We start from the raw sequence: 23,041 nt of genomic DNA, 5'->3' as shown, positions 1-23,041 counted from the left end.
CTCTCTGGTCTTGGAACACCTTCAGACTTTGGAGTTTTTAAATCAACACCTGACTCTTACAATGTATTTGAATGTTCTCAGTAAATGTTGTTTTTAATATTTTTTTTTCTCCTGCATTTTTGCATCAGGGAAGAAGAACAAGCTGCGCGTTTACTACCTGTCTTGGCTGAGGAACAGGATTTTACACAACGACCCAGAAGTGGAGAAGAAGCAGGGATGGATCACAGTCGGCGACTTGGAGGGCTGTGTACACTACAAAGTCGGTATGTTGTCAACCTTTTAAAACAATGCATTTTTCACATTTTAATTACAGAAAATTGACAGAATGAGCCTGTTTTTAGCTAATTTTTGCTTCAGCTTTAACTTATTTTTGTGTTTTTCTGCAGTGAAATACGAGAGGATTAAATTCTTGGTGATCGCTTTAAAAAACGCTGTTGAAATCTACGCTTGGGCACCTAAACCTTATCACAAGTTTATGGCCTTTAAGGTAACAGAACACTTTGGGTTTTTAAATACAGACATATTTGTATTAAAGAGCATAAATCTAACAAGTCAAGCGAGGATTCATGGAATAAATGTGAGGAAAGTGATAATTTATTAAAGTTTGTGTTTTGTGTCAGAATCAGCTGTTACTCTAAAAGCATATTTAATTAAATATACAAACTTGTAGAAAAACAACTAGACGACTGCAGAGTATCTTTTGAAGTTATATTTTTTTCAAAGTATAACTAGAAAACTGTATATAGTAATGTACCTCTGACTTCTTTCTCAAACCCAGTCAATTATAAACAAACCTAAAACTAGAAAAAGAAGAATTCATCAAATTATTTAAAATGTTTTTTTTTAGTGTCTTGAAATTGTTTTAAATCTCAAGTTATCAATTTCATTCCGTTATTTCTAAGTAGATTTGAATGAAAATATTTGTGATAACAAAAAAAATCTGTTAACGCTGATTTGATACATGTTTAGAAAGTTGATATTTTTACATAAATAAACATTAATGAAAACAAACAAAAAAATAGAACAATTCATATTACATTGTTGATCAAAACCATTTTTTTTTATTTTAAGACAAATTGGACTCAAACATCATGTCTAATTAAATAACTGAATTCTGCTAACATTTTAGCTCTAAGGAAATTAAAAACAACAGTTTTACAAACTTCTTCGTTATTATCCGGACGTCTTTTTTTGAACGCCATTTTCTTTGCTCAATTTTAGCATAAAATATTTTAAAAGAGCTAAAGTTTGCTGGCTGGACCACAACATTTTATGGTAATCATCTTTTTCCACCAGTCTTTCACAGATTTGCAGCATCGCCCCCAGCTGGTAGACCTGACCGTGGAGGAAGGCCAGAGGTTAAAGGTCATCTACGGCTCCAGTGTTGGTTTCCATGTCATTGATGTGGACTCTGGAAACACCTATGACATTTACATCCCTTCACATGTAAGACTGTGTTCATATGTGTGTGTTGGTGTTCTGGTAAAGATGCATTGTGGGGACTTATATTTATCCCTTGTCTTATGGGGACCTTTTAATTGTGAGGCCATCTTAACAATGCAACTAATTAAACATTAGCGCAAAAACCTAAAAGACGTGAAAAGTCTTTAATATCCAGACACCCCCCCATGTGTGTTTATGTATGTTCTGGTAAATCTGTTTTGAGTGGACCCATTATTATTAGGATCCTTATAGGGACCCTCTATATTATAAGCACCAGTTTTCATTATGTAAATAATTAAACATTTAGTACAAGACTTGCTGTAATTTGTGTTAAGGCCAGAGAATGAATATGAATTTGCGTGATAAAATGAGTGAGTTTTTACGTAGGGAAGAACCATTAAAAGTAAATGAATGATTTTGCAAATGAAAAAGGCTCTAAATAATTCATTAAGAATAGAAAAGAGAACAAAATAACCACATTTTTAAGCTAGTGTAAAGGTTGTATAAAAGTTATAAATAAATAAAATGAAAGGATGGGGTCAAACAATGTGTATGATGAGGTGAATTAATCTGTTAGTGAATTAATTAAAATAATGTAGTCATCGTGTAAGTGAATTAACTGGATGAATAAATTGTTAATTAAAGCTTGAATAAGTGATTAGTGATAAGTGATGAGTGAAGTGATGGAACAGAGGATCCAGTGTCTTCCTCTAACCCGGGTTCGGTTAGAGTCAGGGATGGATGGGGCAAAGGAGGTGGTCACCGTGGCAACCGCCTCTCTTTGCTTCTGGCAGCCATGAATCAGCCTATGCTCATGTGTTTCCATGGTGACTGCGTGGCCGAGGAGCGGGAAGTTTTATTGTTGCAGCAGTTTCCTCTCTATCTCGGGAGATGGACCCAGCAGGCCCCACCTACTCATGCCCCATCCTGTGTGTGCTTCATTTGCAGATCCAGGGTCAGGTGACCCCGCACGCCATTGTGGTCCTTCCTAAGACGGACGGCATGGAGATGCTGCTATGCTACGAGGACGAAGGTGTCTACGTCAACACCTACGGGCGCATCACCAAAGACGTGGTGCTGCAGTGGGGCGAGATGCCTACCTCCGTTGGTACGTAGGTCAACTAGGTGGACCCCTGACCTTTGAAAGGGGCTTCTAGTGGACATCATTCACCCTGATTATCATTGTAACTCATATTTAAACCAAGTTGTCTAATTTTTGTTTTATTTATGAGAAGCAAAGCTTGTGAGTGAGAAACTGGTTCCAGTTTTCTACAGGATCTTAGAGGTTCAGGGTCAGCCACGAGCTGATGGTTAGATTGGAACTGATTTGAGTCAGTGGGAACACTTCTGATCTGGAGCATACAGGTGTTAACACAGTGCCAAGATGGAAATACATCAGCACTGATGTCATAGAAGCAGCTGTTGCTGCCCATCAATTGGGGAAGGGTCAAAGGTCAATTCCAAACTACCTCAAATCCATTATTCTACAGAGAAAAATATTATTCACAAGTGGAAAACATTTATGACAGCTCCAAGAAAATTCACCCTGAAGGTCAGCCCATGCAATGAGCTCCATCTCAGACTCAATAGGCCTCAGTCAGCAGGTCAAAGGTCATCACCTCGTCTCTAACAACATGGCAGCACAGCTTAGATTTAAAAATTTCATCTGAAGGAACCACACGACTTCTGGAACAGAAACAAACCAAATGACAGATGTTTACCCAGAACGCACTGCAGCAAACAGCTCATCCCAGCTGTCAACACAGTGGTGGAGGGCTGATGGTTTGAGCTCCTGTCAGTCACTGAGTGGACCATGAACTCCACTGTAGACCAAAGGGTACTGGATCTAAATGTGAGTCAATTTGTCCAACAGCTGAAGCTTGAACCAAACTGGGTCCAACAGGACCATGATCCCTAACACAGCAGCTGATCTACAGCAGAACAGGTCAGAAATAGAAGAACCAATGGTCCAGTCAGAGTCCAGAACCTCATCTTGACTGAAATGCTGTGGTGGGACCTTCAAAGAGCTGAAACGAAGCAACGATGGAAAGAAAATGGGCGAAAAGTCCTCCACAACCATGAGAGAGAAAAACAGAAAACCACTGAGAGTTATTACTGAAGGAAGTTCCACAAGGTGAACCAGAACTGGTTTGTTCCAGGATCAGGAACTGGAACCAGTTTTTCAGGTGCTCTTATCTGAGTTCCTGCAGTCGTGTGAAAGGTTGAAAGCTTCCACCCTAGATATTAATTTACATTTTTAAAATACCAGCCATCTATTCTCAACGTGTTCTGTCAGAACAGGAGTCTTTGAGTCCAGAAGATCTCAGTAGAACGTCCAGGGTTCTTCATGTTTAGGCCATTAAGAATAAACTGGTACAAAACTACTAAAAAGAAAAAACACCAGTCTGATTGGGACCATGCAATCCCATTAGTCGATCCAGTTTTCCCACAGCTCTAAAAGGTTCTGCCCTAACTCTGATGTTCTGATCAGAAACCTCTGAGAAGGAGGCATCCTCGAGTTCCACCCCGCCATGGTTTTGTGTGTTTTATCGGCGTGTGCTCTTCTGTCCCTGCAGCCTACATCCACTCCAATCAGATCATGGGTTGGGGAGAGAAGGCCATCGAGATCCGCTCCGTGGAGACGGGACACCTGGACGGGGTCTTCATGCACAAGAGAGCCCAGAGACTGAAGTTCCTGACGGAGAGGAACGATAAGGTGAGTCTGGAACCTTCTTCTCAACGTTTCCAGGTGTTCGTGGTTCTATCTTCTTCCTGCAGAAGTAAGGGTCTAATGCAATTCGATGTTTTTGAAAACCGGACGAGTTCTCACAAATTTGTGTTTTACAAATATTAAAAAACGTAACTAAATTGGAATATTTGAAAAAAACTAAATAATTTAACTGAACTTTAGCTAACTGGAACTAAATGAAGAAAATGTAATTATTTATAAGACTGGACTTCAGTTAGATCGGACTAGAACCATGACTTAACCGTAATGGACCATAATTAGGCTGTTTTGGACCACAACTGGAGGGTTTTGAGACATATTTGGAGTGAACTGAACCAACTTTGGACAGTACTTGACCATTACAGATCCTGTATGACCAGTGAAATAAAACTAGATCATGCTGAACCAAAATTAGGCTGTATTGGACCATATTTTGATTATTTCGTACATTTAGAGTGAATTGTAAGATATTTTTATTGTACTGGACCAAATTTAGACTTTACTGGACTGGGGTACCTCAGGGCAGTGTAAGTTCACCAGTCCTGTTCACTTTCTACACAAACGACTGTACTAACAATCTTCCAGGCAATCTGGTTTGTAAATTTTCTGACGACACTGCTATTCTCAGTCTGCTTCACCAGAACTCGGATCTATCTCTGTACTTTGCAGAGGTAAGCACATTTGTTGAGTGGTGTGATAAGAATTATCTCACCATTAACATTAAAAAACAGAGGAGATGGCATTTGACCCTCGGGCAGTGAGGGATCATATCCCACTGTCCATCCACAAGGAGGAGATAAATTAGGTCACTTCTTATAAGTATCTGGGTATTCACCTGGATAACCTCTTGAACTGGAGTGACCATGTTGATCATGTATGCTCCCGGTTACAGCAAAGGCTGTTTTTTCTTCATATATTGAAGATGTTTGGTGTCAGTCAGAACATGTTTTTATTTTACCAGGCAGTGATGGGAGAGCGTTATCAGGTATGGGATGACAGCGTGGTTCGGCAATCTCTCCATTCAGTCTAAATCTAAGTTGCAGCGCCAAGTACAGACTGCTATGAAGGTGTTGGGGAGGACCGCAAAGCTCTCCCTGCAGTCCATCTATGAGCAGTCTGTACTTAGGCAGGCACGGAGGGTATTGTTGGATCCATCCCACGTCCTGTATGTGGAATATGAGCTCTTGCCTTCCAGTAGAAGGTATAAGGTCCCAAAAGCTAAACTGAACCATTTTAAATATTCTTTTGTGCCCACCTCCATCAAAATTTTGAATCAAAATTTTAAATAGATAATATATTGAGGCCTGGAAGGTGTGCAAGAATGTTGGTGTTCTCTGTTGTTGTTTTTGTAAACTATTGTGTTTGTACTCTTCATTAGCTTATCATTATTTTTATAATTTAGCTGTTTATATTAATTGTTTTTTGTATGAACTGTGTATTTACTGACTGTTTGGGCAGCTGCTATTATGCTATATACACCCCTGAGTCCATGACAAATTTCTCCTAGGGAACAATAAAGTATATTCTATTCAATTCAATTCAATTCTGTTCTATTCTGTTCTGTTCTATAACTGAACTGAACTCTGACTCCATAATGGGATTAAATAAATCTCAAAGTTATAAACCCTCTCAGTCTGACCTCTGTCCTGACCCTGTCCTCTGCAGGTTTTCTTCGCCTCGGTTCGGTCCGGAGGCAGCAGTCAAGTTTTCTTCATGACCCTGAACAGAAGCTCCATGATGAACTGGTAACCCGGAACCTCCTTCGACCCACAATCCTCCTCTTCGTCTTCGCCCTCGAGCTGCGACGGCAGGGATGGAGGGCCGACTGGAGGACAATCTTTGTGTGTGTTTATGTTTGTGTGTGCTCGTGGATGACAACACGCTGCTGACTGGACTGGTCCGGAACGGACCCGAGGAGGAGTTTAACCACAGGACGGCGCCCCTGCTTGGAGACCCCGGAGCTGTAGGGGGCGCTGCGGGTCCTGTGGTCAGTGTCGCTGCCTGCAGAGCGCCACACGACGCCTTCACCTCGCCTGAGGACTGCTGGACTGAACTGTGGGTGGATCTGGAGCCTTTAAAGGCCCCTGTGTGGTCCAGAGGGGACGATCTTTGTGTAGCACATCAGAGACCTGAGTCCAGCTGCAGCCAGTCCTCCCACCGTCGTAGTGAATAAGCAAAGTAGCATTAGACAGAAAACACACTCAAGGCTGAATCTCACATTAAGTGCACAAGTTTTTAAGTTCACATTCATCCCAGAAGGTGTGTGTCGCTTTGCTGACTTTTATTTTGTTAGATTAGGTCTGCTGAGGATAAAAATAAGTCCTTATTTCAGTTTTTTTTATCTCAGAGGCAACAAATGATGCTGAATAAGTTTGGACTGGATGAAAAGTGACAATCGTGAGAGGAAATCTGTCTGAGTCCACATCAGAGGTCAGAGTGCACACACCCAAACTCTCATTGACCCCCCCATTGTGTCTGAGCTTCACAACGAAAAGTGAAGGCCCTATTTTAACTTCTTAAACAAAACACTGCTGATGTAATAACTCACGAGTGATAACCAGAGGATTCTGTCACTTATATCATAGGACATTTGGAAAAAATAGAAAAAAAAAGAAATAATCGTTGCTTAAGACATGTTCTTTAAGCTCATTGTGACTTTCAATGGTTTTTTTTTTGTCTGATGTAGCAAAAATACAACTGGTGTTTTGTTATTTTGTTCTTTACGAGGCAGAAATCCATGAGCTGGAGCGACGAGCGGTTTTGTCTCCGGCCTCGGAGCTGCCGTTTGCTCGCAGCGTGATCGCTCATTTCAAATGCTGCTAAAACATCTTCCATCCCCGAAACGACCCTTCAAACACAAACCTCAGAAGGTTTTCCTTCAGTTCTCCATATTTTTTTCCTCTTTCGGCTCTTCTTGGTGTGCTGCACTCATGTAAATACTCTCACTGAAGTCTGGGGCGGGATTTTACCGTTCATTTCATGCCTCTTTGAATTTGTCAGACGTGTAGCTTCGAGCTGAATCTGCAGGAGTTCCTTCGGAGCCATCTTCACTCGTCACGAACTGCAAATCTGTGGCAATAAAAACAGTGAAACACTGAACAAAACAACCGTAGGATCTTGTTTTTAATCTCTAAAAATAATAGTAAAGATTGTACGCTGGAGAATTTTATGGTACGGTAGTTTAGCGGTGTGAAAGCTGAGCAGGACCCTCCGATGGATGTTAACGCTGGTGTTTGTGAGAAACTGGTTCATCTTCAACCTGATTTGTTTTTGTTGCTGTCTGATGGTTTTCAAGCGTGTGGTTCATGCAAACAGGAGGCGTTTTTGAGGCCCTGCGAGGCCTTTAAAATGTTCGGGATGAATAAAAACGACTGGCGCAACAATAGATTAAAAGATATTTATACGTAATAATTTTCATTATATCTTACTGATCATTTTAGAGGATGAGAATAATGATCACTTATTAAAGTTTAGTTGTCTTTCTACAGATAGAGAACATAGATATACTGTAAGAATTTCTAAAAAAAAAAAAAATACAATGTTTTTATTGTGGTATTATTTGTATTTCAATTTTTGTATCAGACTGTGAACGACCGTGTGTGAGCGCGCGCGTGTGTGTGTGCGCGCAGGTGTGTGAAATGCATGTGAGCGTATGTTTTCACCCCCACCCCCAGCCTGAATCACTGGAATCAGTCCAAAAAGACAACCTCGGTTTGGAAACTCACGTCTGTGATGTTAGGAAATCAATAAATGTCCTCTCCTTGTACAGCAACAACATCTGCTTTTCTTTCTTAAACTTAGATTTATTTTGGGCCTTTAAAGGAATCTCCGACTACTTACACATGTTGACCTTAATAGTGGTGGTGCAGAGGTTAGAGAAGATGGGCCTGTGATCGGAAGGTCGCCGGTTCAACCCCCCAGACTGAAAACATTAAAATGTGGGTGGGAAAAGTAAAACACCCACACCTGCCTCCACCCTCATTTGCTCCACTCGGGGCCCTTGAGCAAAGCCCTTAACCCCTACCATCTGCCCCCAAAAACAGGTCTCTCTTGAAAACGAGTCCTCATGACTCAATGAGACTACCTGTATAAATAAAGGTTAAATAAATAAATAAAAAAGCTCTGGAGCAAACATTATATGGATTAGCTCTGAAGCTAATGTCAAATATATATTGGGTCTGTAGCTAACATCATATCTATTAGTTTTGGAGCTAACGCCATATTAGCTGTAGAGCTAACGCCATAGAATAGCTCTGGAGCTGACGCCATTACAGTAGTCCCTCGTTTATTGCAGGTGTTAGGGACCAGGCCCAAGTGAAGTGAAAAACCGTGAAGTAAGGATACATTAGTACAAGTTCATTAAACTTTGTCATGACATGTGCCAGGCTGCAATCACACTCACTCATCTGTTACTCCCAATCGCCCTCCTTAAATAAACAATTTAAATACTGTAACATTTTAAATAAATAATCCATACAGCATGGATAGTTTATTTAAAATATTACAGTATTTAAATTGCAGAGAAGAGAAATGCTGCAGGTGGCAGAGGAGGAAATCAGCTGATCAGCTGCAGGAGGGAGTCTCCCCCTGCACTTGTGGGCTGCACACATGGTGCAAAATCATTTAAAATAATTTATTTTAAATAATCAACCCATTGCTCATCAGCCAATTGGGTCATGTCCAATCTTATTTTGAAAATCTGTGAAGTAGCGAGGGACTACTCTAGTTCTAGAGCTCAGCTAACATAATATATATTAGCTCCGGGGCTAATGTAATTAGCTTCAGAGTTAACTTAGCTTTGGCACTAATGTGAAAGCTGAGTTATTTCTCCATTCTCTTCTCTGTCAACACGCTCTGGTTCAAATTAAAGGGCTGAATGTCCGATACTGTCCAAAATTAACATTCAAGTTGAATAAGATAAGACCAGAGCTCTCGCCTGAGCACCTAGTCTACATCATTTACCTAGAATGCATTGCAGCGTAAATAAAAAGGTGACGTTTCATTCATTAAAAAAGTTTTAACAAAGCCTACAGTATTTTTACGATCTCATTTTTATAGCATAAGCAATTGCTTATCAAATAAGGTCAATTGTTCCAACTAGTCAGAGAACCTTTAAATGTTTATATTTGAATTTATATATTTAAACACAAAGATTAGATGCACATACTAAAATTTATTCCATACTTTCTCAAATGATTACACGAGGCGAGGGCATAAGAGATGTTCATATTAGTCAAAGTTTGGATATCACATCAACTTTTGAGTTTACCCTCCTGCTGCTCTTGGGTCAAAATGACCCAGGAGTCCTTGGTGTTAAGACCCCAGGGCAGCAGGAGGGTTAAAGTCTAGTATCTCACTGCACTGCAGCTAGTTGAAGACACAAACGTGCAAGAAAATGTATGCGTTTTCTCTTAAAAGTGCATCAAATTGGTATTTATGATGCGTACAAAACTGAATAAAATGCAACAATCCTGGAAAATACACATAAATTTATTTTGTATTAATTTATTGCACTGTGAGTTTTGACAGCTGGTTAGCGGCATAAAACTGAAAGAAAAGAGTCGTTTTCACTTCTGAATTGGTTACGTATGACAAGTTTAACTACATACATGCTTATATGTGTATTTTGTCCTATTTTAAGGCAGCATCTCACTGGTCTATGAACTTTGGAAACCAGTTGGCGATGCAAAGTTGAAGGAAAAAAAAACGTTTTGAACTCGAGAACCATAAAATGTAAGCCGAGACAAGTTGGAGATGCCTGCAACAACTCTGTGACCAAATGAGATCAAATGTGTTGCACAGATTTTTGAACATTTCTTCAACACGAGACGGGTGTTAAAACTTTGGCGAGAAAAACGACAACTCTCACAAACGTTTTGAAACATTTTGGAAATTTCTCCTCAAATTCTGCTCTTCAACAGAATCAGTTCAGTCAGATACCTGCCTAAAGCTCTTGAAGTGTGACATTTTATACTCCTGACCATGAAAAAAAGGTTCATCTTCCTGTTTCATATAAACATTTGTCACAAATATCCAGCCCGAGTATACATTAACACGATAAGATGAGAACTTTATTGATCGCGCTGGAAATTGTTGTGCCAGAGTTTCAATACAAATTATGCACAAGGAATTACACAACATATAAAAGTACTAGAGGATATAAAAATAACAGAGCGGTATAAAAATGCCAACAATTAAGGTCCAAAACAGGTCAGGTGCAGACAGAAACATTAAAGTGTTTATTTTGGTGCAGGATTAATTTAATTGTCCTATGTGTAGAATGGTGGAGGAGTTGAAAAGTTTGATATCCACAGGGAGGAAGGACTTCCTGTGTTGTTCTGTGGAGCACCTCGGTGGTCTCAGTCTACGACTGAAGGTGCTGCAGTGAGTCCAGTGTGTCATGCAGGGGGTGTGACGTGTTGTTCAGGATCTGGAGCAGTTTCCTCAGCATCCACTGCGCAGACACCTCTGTCAGAGACTGCAGTTCCACTCCCAGAACTGAGCCAGCTCTCTTGATGAACTTATTGAGTCTGTTGGCATCAGCTTTCTTCACCCTGCTACACCACAGCATAGAAGATGACGCCGGAGACCAAGCCTCTGTATTCAGCTTCCTGGTCACCAGTGATGCAGCCCACAATGGCAGAGTCAGCCGAGAACTTCTGCTGATGGCAGAATTGTGAGTTGTACCAAAATAATAAAACAGTTGATAAGTTTCATTGTCAAATGGTGGATTGGCAGTGTTTGTAAACTTATGTCAGTAATAAATAGTTCATGAGTCAATGTGGCTTTTATTTTAACAGTAGAAACCTGGAAAGTGTGGGAACCACCAACATTTGAGATAAGTTGGACTCAACCAACTCGCACGAAGACTTGGCAGTTGTCTTTTTATTATTATTATTATTATTATTATTATTATTATTTACACCATATGCCCTTCCTGACAACCACAGACCACCGAGTTGCCACAGCCCTCTATGTGGAGTATAGAGCTGCCATCTAGGGTTGACATAAAAATTAAATTATTTATTTATTTCATTGATTTATTTATTTTAAATTTTTGCTAAAAAATAAAGTCCAATCAGATTTAGCAATTAGTATTTGAATTCATAAAACTGACCTAAGTTTTTTTCGTTAGCTAAAACCGGTAAATTTGCGGTGGGTTGCCAGGTTTACTCAGAGCTGGCAACCCTTTCTGCCCGGCCGCCACCGGAAGTCACAAACGCCCCGCCCCTCCCTCCTTCCTCCACGGATGCTGCAGTGAAGTTGGCCGCGCGTGCGCACTCTCGGTCCTCTTTTTGCTCGGAAGGTAAGTGTGGCATGGCGCGTGTTTCTTCCTTCGGGGGAAATAAATAGAGAACTTTAGCGGGTTTTTCCGCAGAGCTCGGTGCGGATTCCGAGGCAGTAAAGTAGTCGGGTACCGGTCGGCGAAGCCGTCGAAGTAGTTCTGTAGGGGGGAGGGGGTTTCTCGGTGCGGAGTTGTTCGGTGGCGGGGCAGGGTGTGGGTGACCAGGCTGAATCAAAGAGACATGCGGCCTTCAGCGGCAGCGCGCTCTGCTTCGGCGGCGATGGCGGACTCGCAGTCGTTTCATCCGCTGCCAGTCGCTGGAAAAGTTCTGCTCCCGAGCGGAAGTGAACGCTGTCGCGCCAGCTGTTGTCGAGCACGGCGTCCATTTGAGCCTCTATTTGGCTAATCGGGAATGCTAGCCACTTTAGCCGCTGCTAGCATTTGCATAGCAGCCCCTGGATAACGGTAGGCGCTACTTGCGGCAGCTGCAGCGCATGTTGGGCTTTTTCTGCACCTCCAAACGTTAAAGCTGCATCCCGTTCAGGTTCAAGTTATTCAGTGACTTACTTTTATTTAAACAAATGGGACAAGTTCCAGTTCGGTTACTTTTACCATTATTTTTAATTGTAAACTAAAAGGCCAAGCTAGCCAACTTGTGTAAAGCTTAATTTACACTCGGTAATTTGCTCTTAAATGGCAAACAGCTCGTTTGTTTTATTTAAACCTTTATTTGCTGCTGAAACTGTTGATTTGTGCTCGTGAAGCTAAAATTAGCCCGCTGGATGAGACAGCATTATAGCCTCGTGTTTAGCCGGTTAGCTCCGCGCTAACACGTTTCTGACCCGCCGCCTCTTGTTTATTCACATTTAAATGACTTTTCGGGGTAAAGCAAAACGCCTAAACATCATTTAAATAAATATTTATGTTAAAATGTTAAACTGGTTGTGGAGTGGTGTGAAATTGGCACGGCTGGAAAACTCATTAAGCTTAAAACTTGTGAAGCTTAAGTTTAAACTTCTAATTTAAGGGCTTTAAAGTCTTGAATTGGGACTACAAATGGCTTTAAAGCTAATACAGCAAACTTGTTTTTTAGCTTTAATGTAAAACTATAAAATATTTGGCTTTAAGACACTGGATCATAAAATTGCAACAATGAATCTCTTGTTTAAATATTTTGTTTTCCCCATATTTTACCATGGATTTAATAAAAATAATCTACAAAATGTGCAGAGACGTGTCAGGGAATCGTTCAGACTTTATATATGCAATAAAAACTTAAGATGTATCCATTCAAACGTGAGACATTACATGTATTTATGCAGTTTTTCTGAGCGATTTGCATGCAGTTAATAAAGTTGCAGCCTAAACTGTTAAGCTTTAGGACAACTAGACTTTTTAAAGTGGGTATTTTACTCAATTTAACAACGTTAAAAGCATCTTTTGGACTTCATAGCGACACAGTTTCACGACTGAAGTGTCTTAACGGGGCCTCTGGTTGTCTCTGCAGCGCCTCAGACCCATCGCACCATGGCAGATCCCGATCTTGACTTCACGACTGGTGAGTCTGGCGCCTCCGCCACGTACCCCATGCAGTGCTCTGCTCTGCGCAAGAACGGCTACGTGGTGCTGAAGGGACGTCCCTGCAAAATCGTGGAGATGTCCACCTCCAAGACCGGCAAGCACGGACATGCTAAGGTACCGTTGGCCCGTTTGGACAGCGCTGACTCGGAGATTTGATTGCAGGACGTTTACGTCTGTGAAAAGAAGTGGGTCGTTAAAAATCACGCCAAGCTGTCTGAACTGAAACAAACTTTTCGGAAAATAAAATGCTGTTTAAACCATTTATCAAATATTGGGCATATGGTATAGTGCAAAAGTCTTCAACCAGCCCTGATTTGCCTCTAAAATACATTTTGAATAAAAGACTCAAACTTACAGGTTTTATTGCCAAAATATCTTAAAATAACTTTGCAAAACTTGAACATTTGCTGTATGTTGCAACTAGTGAGCTACTTTTGTTAAACTAAATTGGAGCATGATTTCACTAATAAGTCCTTTAAGATCATTTGAACTGTGCAATGGACGACGCATCAGTTCAACAAAAAGTACTTTAATCTTTTTAATGTTAGTATTTGGGTGTTTAAAAAGGTTGTAAATAATTTAGTCTCTTTTATAGGAACCTCGTGTGTTTTACCCTCATAAAAGATTTGGCTACGTTTAAATAAAATCCACTTTTCCGTTTAGACGTTTGCGTTGTGACCGTTCCTCGCCTGTTTTAACAAACATTGCATCAGTGATTGGCAGCGCCGCCTGTCAGTTCTGGTGAAACGCTCACGGTGGATGTGCTGCTCTGGTTCCTGCAGGTTAACCTGGTTGGTATCGACATCTTCAACAACAAGAAGTATGAAGACATGTGCCCCTCCACCCACAACATGGATGTTCCCTCCATCAAGAGGACAGACTATCAGGTACACAAACTTCAATTTGACCCGGTTAGACAGGTTAACAAGACCGTCGCTTTAATTGGCCTCTGACGTTGAGCTGCAGGGAAAGTGTTCAGACATTTAAAGTTTTTGTCTTTAATTTTGCAGATATTTGTGTTGAACTGAGCTCTGTGATCATCAGTTGGTGATGCACAATATAAATTACATCATTATGATCAAAAAGTGGGTTTCTAGGAAATCTTAGTTTTTTATCATTGGAGCTGTGAAAGCTAATTTAGCTGTTAAGGGTGGGGGAAGCACCACAGTATCAAACTGTTAAAATAAATAGTTTAAAACCTGCGATCAGCTCCACCTGGCTCCTTGAAGGTCCGCTTCACCCACGAGGAGTTTTCTTAACGAATGAAATCAGAGTGTCGGCACTCCGTCTCATTCCAGATCTATTTTTATCTTTTCGGGCTGCTGCGTCTCAGGTTAGCATCTTTAGCTCCAATGTAGCTCGAAGCAGGCGACGCCCGGAGCAAGCGCTGGTTGTTTAGTTGAGGTCAGTTAATTCATGCGTCTGTGCACAATTTAACACGAAACTGGACATTGGTTATTATACTGGAGGAGCTTCAACGTCCGTAAGGATGGTTTATGTTAAGAAGTTTCACATTGTTTATTGAGGTGAACAAAGATGTTTATGACAGAATCTGCAGCCGGTGGCTTTTTAACAGTAACATGGGATTATATTTAATCAGAACCAGATTATAAAGTTTAAGCTGTTTTATGCTGATAAAAGGATATTTCTGATAAAGAAGCATCAAAATTTAATCGGTTTGTGCTAAAAGTTAACTTGCAGCTACGCTAAGATTTATTTTCTCTAAAATTCAAGAGTTAAACATTTTAAGTTGTTGAGGTGGAAAACTAAATGCGTCTGTCGTCGATATGAAAATTGTAGTTTTAAGTTGCACGATTTGCTTTTTTAAGGTTTTAGAAAGCTAGTTCAGATGAACTAAACGTCCACTTGTCCATTGTTCCTGATAAAGAACAAGATAAACAATTAAGTTTTTTTTTTTTTAATAACTTATTTACTGGTTGTTTTTTGTATTTGTTTTTGTAGCGATTGAGTTTTGAGCACAATCTGCGGCTCCGTTTTAATTTAGAGATATTAAAAAAAAAAATCAGATTCCTGTTCTCAGGTCGTCTCTGGTCTTAAATTAGTTTTCTGCAGTTTTTATACTGAAGTGTTGTAAATAATTACTTTTAAGATGTTGACGTAACAATTCTGCATTTAGAAAATTAACTTTCTTTTTTGCTGTTTTTAATCTGAAACGTTCAGAATTATTTTTTACTTTATATGCAAGTTGCCCCTCCTCATAAATGAAATGATTTCAAATGTTTTTGAAAACATTCTTTAGTCTGTTTTAAGCCAGTGGCTTTAAATTAGCTTTTAGCTGCTCGTTTGTCTTCTTCTGCTCATGTTTCAGATTTATTTCTTAATAAAATAAAGCAGACAAACTGCATTTTCTGTTGGAATCGCATTGTTCTGACCCTCTTGTTGTTGGCAGAGTAACCTCTGTGTATAAAATGCGGTTTGTTTGAGTAAAAACGTGTTTTGTTTTTGTTTGTGGCGTGTTCAGCTGGTTAACATCAACGAGAACTACATGGCCTTGATGAGCGACAACGGAGAAATCAGAGAGGACCTGCGCGTCCCCGAGAGCGAAGTTGGAAAGGAAATCGAGGCGAAGTTTGAGGCCAACGAAGATTTCATGGTGAGTTTAAACGTGGGTCTGAATCGGATGGGACCCGGGTCCAGATCCGGAGCAGAACCTCCCTCCCCGGTGCCGACGGGAGTCGGGTTTCAGATGATTGACTTGAACACGTTGCGCTCGCTCTCCGCAGGTCACCGTGATTTCTGCCATGGGGGAGGAATGTGCCGTCGCCACCAAGGTCTTGGCCAACAAATGAGGGAGATGGACTTTGCTGCCCAGGCAACAAGCCCCGCCCACAAACCAGTCTCTTACATTCTCATTGGTTCAGTCACCAAAGCGCCGGCCTTCAGACAAACATGGAGTCATTCTGTTGTGATTTCTCGCATCGATGTTTTAATTTCTCCCTCTCCCTCCCCCCTCTCTCTCTCTCTCTCATCCTCATTTCTCCTTTCCGTTGCTGTTTGGGAATGTTCCACCTCTGCCTGATCAGAGTTTTTGTTTAAAACAATCGACTTTATATAAAAACGACTTCAAAAACACCTGCTCATTCCTGCTCACTTTGATTTTGTTTTTGTTTTCCTTCAGTGTTTCGCCGCTCACATTCCTGAATGTTTAGAGAAAAAAAACAGAAAACAGTCCGGGGTTCAGCTTTTGTATGATTATTTTTTTATATTCTTTAGATAGCAGCCTTGTAGAGGGAAGGGGTTCGGGGTGGGGGGGCTGTAGATACTGATTCTGGTTTTGGTCGTCCCTCTTCGCAGCCATACAGCTTCCCAGCATGGCCTTCTCTCTGGTTCCTGGTCTGGTTTTTCCTCCTAAATCACTTGGATTGGTGGTGGCTAGCACTCAAAGCACCTGAGGTCCCCCCACCCCCCTGCTCCCATTAAGCATGAAAAGCTCAAACTGAGATAAGAGAAATTTGGTTTTTCCTCCTTTTCCTACAAGAACAGAAATTCAGAGGGTTCTTCTCGTCTGTTGAGACAGTCTGGTCCCCCCCACTCCCCCCAAACAGTGTTATATTTTGTTTTCAGAGGCGTTTGTGGCGGGTGTGGGCCTCCGACATGTGCGAGGGCAGTTTGCAGTGAGGTGTGTGCTCTCTTTAATTTCTTTTTCTCTGTGAGGGGCTCTTTGGGGGTGGGGGGGTTCAGTTAAACTTTCTGTTCACTCGAGGCCTTTGTCACCTGACTGGAGAAGGCAGAAATAAAACAATAATACAAATGGAAAAAAACTGCAAACGCTGTCTGGTTTTCTGTCTCTGAAACGAGCCGGTTCGGGCTCAGAACCGCAGAGGATCAAATCTTGACAAGAATCTGTTTTTTCCTTTTTATTGCAATGGGGGGGTGGGGTATGCTTAGAAATTCAAAAATTGTTGGATATTATAGAAAGTTTCTCCGTTATGGATCATTAAACTAAGAAATGTATCAAAGATTTGTGTCATGACTTTAAATGTTCACGTGCAAAGTTTAGGCAGCATTTGAAAAATTCAAAACATTTCACGACGACTAACTTGAATTTAAACCGTTTACTTGTATGCTTTTAAACTTGTCTGCAAATTAAATCGTTTGATTTGGTTGCCTTCTGATAAACTTTAATTTCAGAGCTAGAATATTTTAATATCTGCGTAAATTAATGTTTTGAGTTTGTATGTAAGGTAAGAAAAACAGCGGAGGAGGTCAACGGATATTTTAGCTTCTGAACCTCAAACTAAAGTTCTCTAACCCAAATGGGGCGTAATGACGGAAAATCATTTTCTACAGTATTTGATTGTAGCAGGTATAGTAATAAAAATCCCAGTAAGACTCAATTTTTATTCATTTTCTTTTGAGATCTGCTTAGAACCTCCAAACTGTTTTTGTGGCCCATTAAAGGGTCCAGAACTCGACTAGGATGAATGAAAAATGGACTTAAATCCATCTTAAAGGTCGTGATTAAAATAGGAGAAGCTTAAAATTGAAGTCCATGTAAAGATGTAATAAACGCAAACCTAAGTGTTAATGCTGCTTTGTAGACCTGTGGCGACGCCCCGCCTGAAGCTGAAATTGTGCCGATGAATCACTCCTTCCTGCACAACTGGAATAAAGATGCAAGTTTCATAGCAATGGTTGTGGTTTCTCTGACTCATCAGGAGGGATTTACTTCCTGTGTGTACGATGAGGCCCAGGCTGAAGCTGAAAGTGTGCGAGAAGAGCTTGTCAATGATTGAACAGACTCAGCAGGTTTATTATCAGACTGTTTGAGCCTGTTGGCCTTTGGACCTGCCTCAACTTTCAGCACTAAACCCCAAACTTTTAACCATTCCATCTGTTTTCTAGGCTAAACCTGAACTTATTGTGAAATACTTAATGTTTTATTCCGGGTTGAACACTAACATGAAAAATGAGCTTGTAAATAAAATATTTATGACCCCACATGAATGTAATTATATTGCTAAATACACCGATTATCAACATACCCATATTTGGAAGGGCGCCTCAGGCGGTGCGTCTTACGTCACTGCACCGCGACGTCCCCTCTCTCTTTCCTGTCCTGTCTCAACATGGCGCCGGTAGGTCCTCTCTACTCAGGAATTTACTCAAAAGTCGAATTATGTTACTTTTATTATTTCAAGTATCTATTAAAAAAAACTATAAAGCGTCACGGAGGCTAATCTACTGTAAATAATTCTAAGTGTATTAAATGAAAGCATATTACCGATGAACGGGCAGAGTTGGCCTTAACACGTGTCCCATTCGTACTGGAGACCATACTCCGTTGGAAAAACAAGTAGATCTAGGTCAAATTAGTGTTGTTCATATCGTAACCTTTTAATTAAATTATTAGGTTGTGTAAAGGTAGTATACGATCCACTGATCATTTCGGCTTCATTGTAAGGGCTGTTAGTCAAATGACTCTTGAGGTTTTCTACATTTTTATAACGTTAGCAACTGCTAGCACGAGTTAGCAGCATGTACCGGTAAATACTAAAGTGTACGAGTTTGTCAATTTAAAAAATATTACAAGTAATTCAATGTTTTGGTTATGTAAATTTATGGTGAAAAGTTTATTGAAATTAGTCTTTTTCCTTATGGTTTAAAATTACGTCATCTATACAATATTACCACCTAGGACGTTTATTTGTGCTTCTACACAAGATTTCTAACTGATTTGTGCTATTTTAATTTCAGATTACCGGTAAACACAAGAAGCTGGGTGCAGTTAAAAAGTCTAAAAAGGCAGCTGCCTGGAAGTTCACCCTGGACCTGACCCACCCTGTGGAGGACGGGATCCTGGACTCTGCAAGCTTTGTACGTCTTATTTGTCTTTACGTACACAGCACTTGTGACTTTTTAGTAAATTAAAGGTTTATTTAATCATTTTGCAATCAGCTTACCGTGTGTCTGGACTAGGGCTCACTTCCCTAGCTCCTGCCTCACTAGGGTTCCCTTCCCTAGTGCATCATTGTGCTCTGTCTGACAGGAAACCTTCCTCAAGGAGAGGATTAAGGTGAACGGGAAGACAGGGAACCTGGGGAACATAGTCCAGGTTGGCCGCATGAAGAACAAGATCAACGTCACGTCAGAGAAACAGTTCTCTAAAAGGTGAGCTGCTGCACATTGTAACCTCTAAAATATAAAAGAAAAGCAGATGACCGTCTCTAAAACTTGGTTTTAACCCGTCTCTCTGCTCCAGGTATCTGAAGTACCTGACAAAGAAGTACCTGAAGAAGAACAACCTGCGGGACTGGCTGCGGGTGGTGGCGTGCGACAAGGAGACGTACGAGCTGCGGTACTTCCAGATCAGTCAGGACGACGAGGAGTCCGAGGCAGACGAGTAAAAAGCTGCTCGAGAATAAATGTGGAAAACATTCATCTGTCCTGGGTGTTTGTTTGCTTTTACTTTGTTTTTCTGTTAAATTCATATTTCCTGGATTATGTAACAAACATCCTAAAGGGAGTATAAAATCTTTTGTAGTGTTTAATTTTACCACCACAAGTTTTTTTTATATATAACTAAGGTAATAGAGTTGAACTAAATCAGACATTTTACAGAAAGATTCCTGTAGTTTTTATTTTTTATCTGAACATATTTATCAAACGAAGCAGATTGTTGTTTCTGATGTGGTTCATTAAAGAGACAACAGGTGGCGCTGGGTGAGTGCACTGGGACTGAAATGAAATAATGTACTGCAGTTACTAAAACGTATGCATATGCAGAAAATCAAGAAATAAAATATGCAAAACGACCAAAAATAACGTTAAAGGTTCAAAACAACCATAAGAATTTAAATATTTTAAGCAGAGAAAAAAAACTAAGCTAATTTACAACAGATCTAATTTGAGGTCTGGTCCAGGAGGTAAACTCGGACCTCCCTCTTGGGGAATCCAAACTTGTTTCCAGGACTGAGAACGTAAAATCTCAGGAGAGTTCTGCATCTGACCCGGGGATTCCTGGTGCTGGCAAACCTAGAGGTACTAATTGGGTGTCTGGACTCTTGAAGAACAGAAGCTTTGCTTTGATCATGGAGCTCCTCAAGTCCGAGGCCGAACCTGACCACCGTGCAGAGGAAGCTCAATTCAGTGGATTTGATCCAGGATTTGGTTCCTTCAGACCCAAACCTGGCAACGTTTGAGGTTTAGACCAAAGTGCTGCCTTTTCCACCACAAAGGACCGGAGCAATCCATCATCTGCTCCATCACTCATTGAGATCCAATCATGGCTGTAGAGCACAAACAGAACCGCATCAATTCACAGAACAGCTGAGACCTGGACCAGCTCAAGAACGTGGATGCCATCTTTTTATTTCAGCTTATTTTTTAAGGAGAACATGTTTATCGACCGCTTGCTGTTCATTTATACTTTATTGTCCTTTTGGTTTTTATATTGTATCTGTTCGGAAGCTCTGTGTTCAACCTCCGTTAAAAAATAAAACTGATGTGGTTCTAATAGAACCAGATGATAAGAGCTCTGTTACTTCAACAAACAGCTGCTTTCCCAAAAACTAAATTATTTCAAAAGTTTGCAAAGTGAAGTTGAAACTACAACATGAGTTGAATAAAATGCAATTAAGGCCAATAATAACAGTTTGACAAAAGGAGATACAGACCACATCTTTTTATTTTAAGTTTTTAAGGATGTTTGACCTGTTCCATTTCACCTTAAAGTGCTGGCAGTTTAAAACAGACCCAAAGGCTCATGGGAACTGTAGTCCTTATGTCAGCTCGAACCTCGTCCTTAAGTATAATATTTTCCAGGTTATAAAACCTCCAGTTTCTGGCCTCACTCCGGTTCTTTAATCTGTTGTTCATAAAGCGCTTCATCTCAGGAATGTCTCCACCTTCGTCATGGGGAATCGAACTGTCGGTGCAGGTTTATCTCAAGCAGAACTCCTGAAAACATGAAACTAAAAAAAAAATAAAAAAAGCAGGAGTGTTTGCCACTCAGGTTTCATTCTGCAGATTTATTTTGAAACAGAGGTGAAATTAGCTTCCAGATTGTTGTGAATTTAAATAAAATCTAGTGTTTTCTTCAGTCCGAGCCGACTGGGAGGTGTTTAAACACCTGTGCCTGCAGGTAACTCTGTTATCTGACTCTGAGCATCAGATTACAGCGACACCTTGACACAGAAATGTTTCAGGCTGAAGCTGCAGAAACATCAAAATTATGAACAAATAATAAATAAAAAAAACCTCCCATGAGACGAATCTTCACACTTCAACGATAATTTAACTGTTTATTCTGCTTTTCTTTAAATGTCTGAAATGATTCTGTTTTCATCTATTTTTTTAGGAGTTGTAAAATTTAAAATTGATTTCTAATTTGGCTTTTTGTTTTGGTCTGATGTTATGTTTTACATGTTTTTATTTGTGTTTTGTGTCGTTTTTAAGTGTTTGAGGACACAATAAAACAGCTCTGATCCGTATCAAGTTCTAAAATTGTTCTGGTTCGATCTAAAATGGACAAAAACACAAAACAGATTCCACCGAGCAGTTGTGTGTTGACTCCACTTTCAAGAAGCTGCTGTTGAAGGGTCAAAGGTCAATTAGAGTCCATCATTCTACAGAGAGAAAGATTATTCACAAGTTGAATGAAAGTGGAAATCATTTGTCTGCTCCCAGCGAATTCACCCTGAAGGTCAGACCGTGCAATGAGCTCCATCCCAGACTCCACAGGCCTCAGTGAACAGGTCAAAGGTCACGATAACATGGCAGCTCCACTAAGTTTCATCTGAGGGAATCATGAGACGTCTGGGACAGAACCAGACCGGAGAGCAGATGTTTACCCAGAATGCACTGCAGCAAACAGCTCCTCCCAGCTGTCAGCATGGCGGTGGAGGCTGATGGTTTGGGCTTTGTGCAGTCATAGAGTGGGCCATGAACTCTTCTGTAGACCAAAGAGTTCTGGCTCTAAATGAGAGTCCGTCTGTCCAACAGAATCATGATCCCAAACACAGCAGCTGATCTACAAATGAACGGGTCAGGACGAGAAGAACAAATGGTCCAGTCAGATTCCAGAACCTGAACCTGACAAAACGCTATGGGTGGACCCTCAGTGAGCAGAACTGAAGCAACAACGTAAAGAAGAGTGGGCCAGAACTCCACAACCATGTGAGACTGATACAGTCCAACAGAAAACCACTGAGGGTTCTGCTGCTGAAGGAGTTTCTGGACTTGAAGAGTAGAACTATAAACTATAAGAACCTATAAGCGATGGGCTGTTTGTAGTTTATATTTAGTTGGTCTTTTTTAATGAAATTTAAATGTATTAATCCAATAAACTTGGGTTAGGGTGGCACCCCGCTGCTCGTGTCATGGATCTGAATATTTCATCAGTCCGATCACATGGTGTCAGCTCTGAGGGAGCTGATGCTGCCGGCTCATGGTGTCACCATTTTCTGCAGCTCTGCAGAGGACTGGACCACAAGCAGAGGACCGGACCGCAAACAGAGTGAGTCCAGCACCTTTGACCTGCTCCTTGGACTGTTTGACTCATTTGTGTCGTGTAAAACTCTGAGCTCTTCAGGGTTTTAAAGTCCGGCTGTACATGTTCCTCAGGAAGTCTTTGGTTATTTGACCTGAAGCAGTTTTTGCTCCATGGTTGTAGTTTTTCCGCTCTGAAAGTGGATCCTGGGGTGTCATCAATGATTCAAAGGGGGAGCCTCGCTCTAGTGACCGAGAAGAACAACTGATGGTATCTGCTCGTATCATCTGTACAGGAGGGGTTCTGATCGGACCCAGCTGGGACCTGCAACCACGAGCCCAAAGGTCTTGGTGCTTGGAGTTTTAGTTTTGTCCCGTGCTCATTTCTCCTACAGCAAGAAGTTTTTATTTGGGCTACAATACGAGTTAAAAAAGTTTGTTTACATGAATATGTTTGTAATTGATAATAACGAGGTATTGTGATTTTAAAAACACTTTAGAATACATACAGAGGGTTCAGGAAGGTTCATCTGCAGTTTTATGTTTAATTTTTT

The 23,041-nt window shown here is 40.7% G+C and overlaps 4 protein-coding genes across 4 annotated transcripts in view; 3 read left to right on the top strand and 1 right to left on the bottom strand.

Moving 5' to 3' along the window:
* tnikb (TRAF2 and NCK interacting kinase b) overlaps positions 1-7,943 on the top strand; it is a gene marked incomplete in the record, with an annotated part of 59,470 nt that extends 51,527 nt beyond the window's left edge. The window contains 6 exon segments of the mRNA XM_037694175.1: positions 129-263; positions 387-487; positions 1,297-1,446; positions 2,392-2,551; positions 4,020-4,159; positions 5,837-7,943. Of these exon segments, the coding sequence (XP_037550103.1) occupies positions 129-263; positions 387-487; positions 1,297-1,446; positions 2,392-2,551; positions 4,020-4,159; positions 5,837-5,920 (770 nt within the window).
* The window catches only part of LOC119426617 (melanoma receptor tyrosine-protein kinase), a 531,032-nt gene that overhangs the window by 272,831 nt on the left and 235,160 nt on the right, over positions 1-23,041 (bottom strand). The window lies entirely within an intron of this gene.
* Positions 11,412-16,826, top strand: LOC119426622 (eukaryotic translation initiation factor 5A-2). The gene is made up of 5 exons (XM_037694192.1): positions 11,412-11,477; positions 12,964-13,151; positions 13,820-13,924; positions 15,520-15,651; positions 15,782-16,826. The coding sequence occupies exons 2-5, from the start codon at positions 12,984-12,986 to the stop codon at positions 15,845-15,847; spliced, it is 471 nt and encodes a 156-aa protein (XP_037550120.1). The 5' UTR covers positions 11,412-11,477; positions 12,964-12,983; the 3' UTR covers positions 15,848-16,826.
* Positions 18,085-19,439, top strand: rpl22l1 (ribosomal protein L22-like 1). The gene is made up of 4 exons (XM_037694194.1): positions 18,085-18,136; positions 18,756-18,875; positions 19,048-19,169; positions 19,261-19,439. Exons 1-4 carry the CDS (start codon positions 18,128-18,130, stop codon positions 19,403-19,405), a joined length of 396 nt encoding a protein of 131 aa, XP_037550122.1. The 5' UTR covers positions 18,085-18,127; the 3' UTR covers positions 19,406-19,439.

Source organism: Nematolebias whitei, chromosome 20, assembly GCF_014905685.2.
Source record: "Nematolebias whitei isolate Nwh7 chromosome 20, NemWhi1, whole genome shotgun sequence".
In the NCBI taxonomy this organism is placed as follows: Eukaryota; Metazoa; Chordata; class Actinopteri; order Cyprinodontiformes; family Rivulidae; genus Nematolebias; species Nematolebias whitei.
This window is presented reverse-complemented; position numbering and strand designations above follow the sequence as displayed.

Bases quoted from the DNA above. Each gene is read 5' to 3' on its own strand.
- LOC119426622 (XM_037694192.1), top strand. From the start codon at position 12,984: ATGGCAGATCCCGATCTTGACTTCACGACTGGTGAGTCTGGCGCCTCC. The intron at 13,152-13,819 runs GTACCGTTGGCC...TGGTTCCTGCAG, and splicing joins GCAAGCACGGACATGCTAAG to GTTAACCTGGTTGGTATCGA. The intron at 15,652-15,781 runs GTGAGTTTAAAC...CGCTCTCCGCAG, and splicing joins AGGCCAACGAAGATTTCATG to GTCACCGTGATTTCTGCCAT.
- rpl22l1 (XM_037694194.1), top strand. The intron at 18,876-19,047 runs GTACGTCTTATT...TCTGTCTGACAG, and splicing joins TCCTGGACTCTGCAAGCTTT to GAAACCTTCCTCAAGGAGAG. The intron at 19,170-19,260 runs GTGAGCTGCTGC...TCTCTGCTCCAG, and splicing joins GAGAAACAGTTCTCTAAAAG to GTATCTGAAGTACCTGACAA.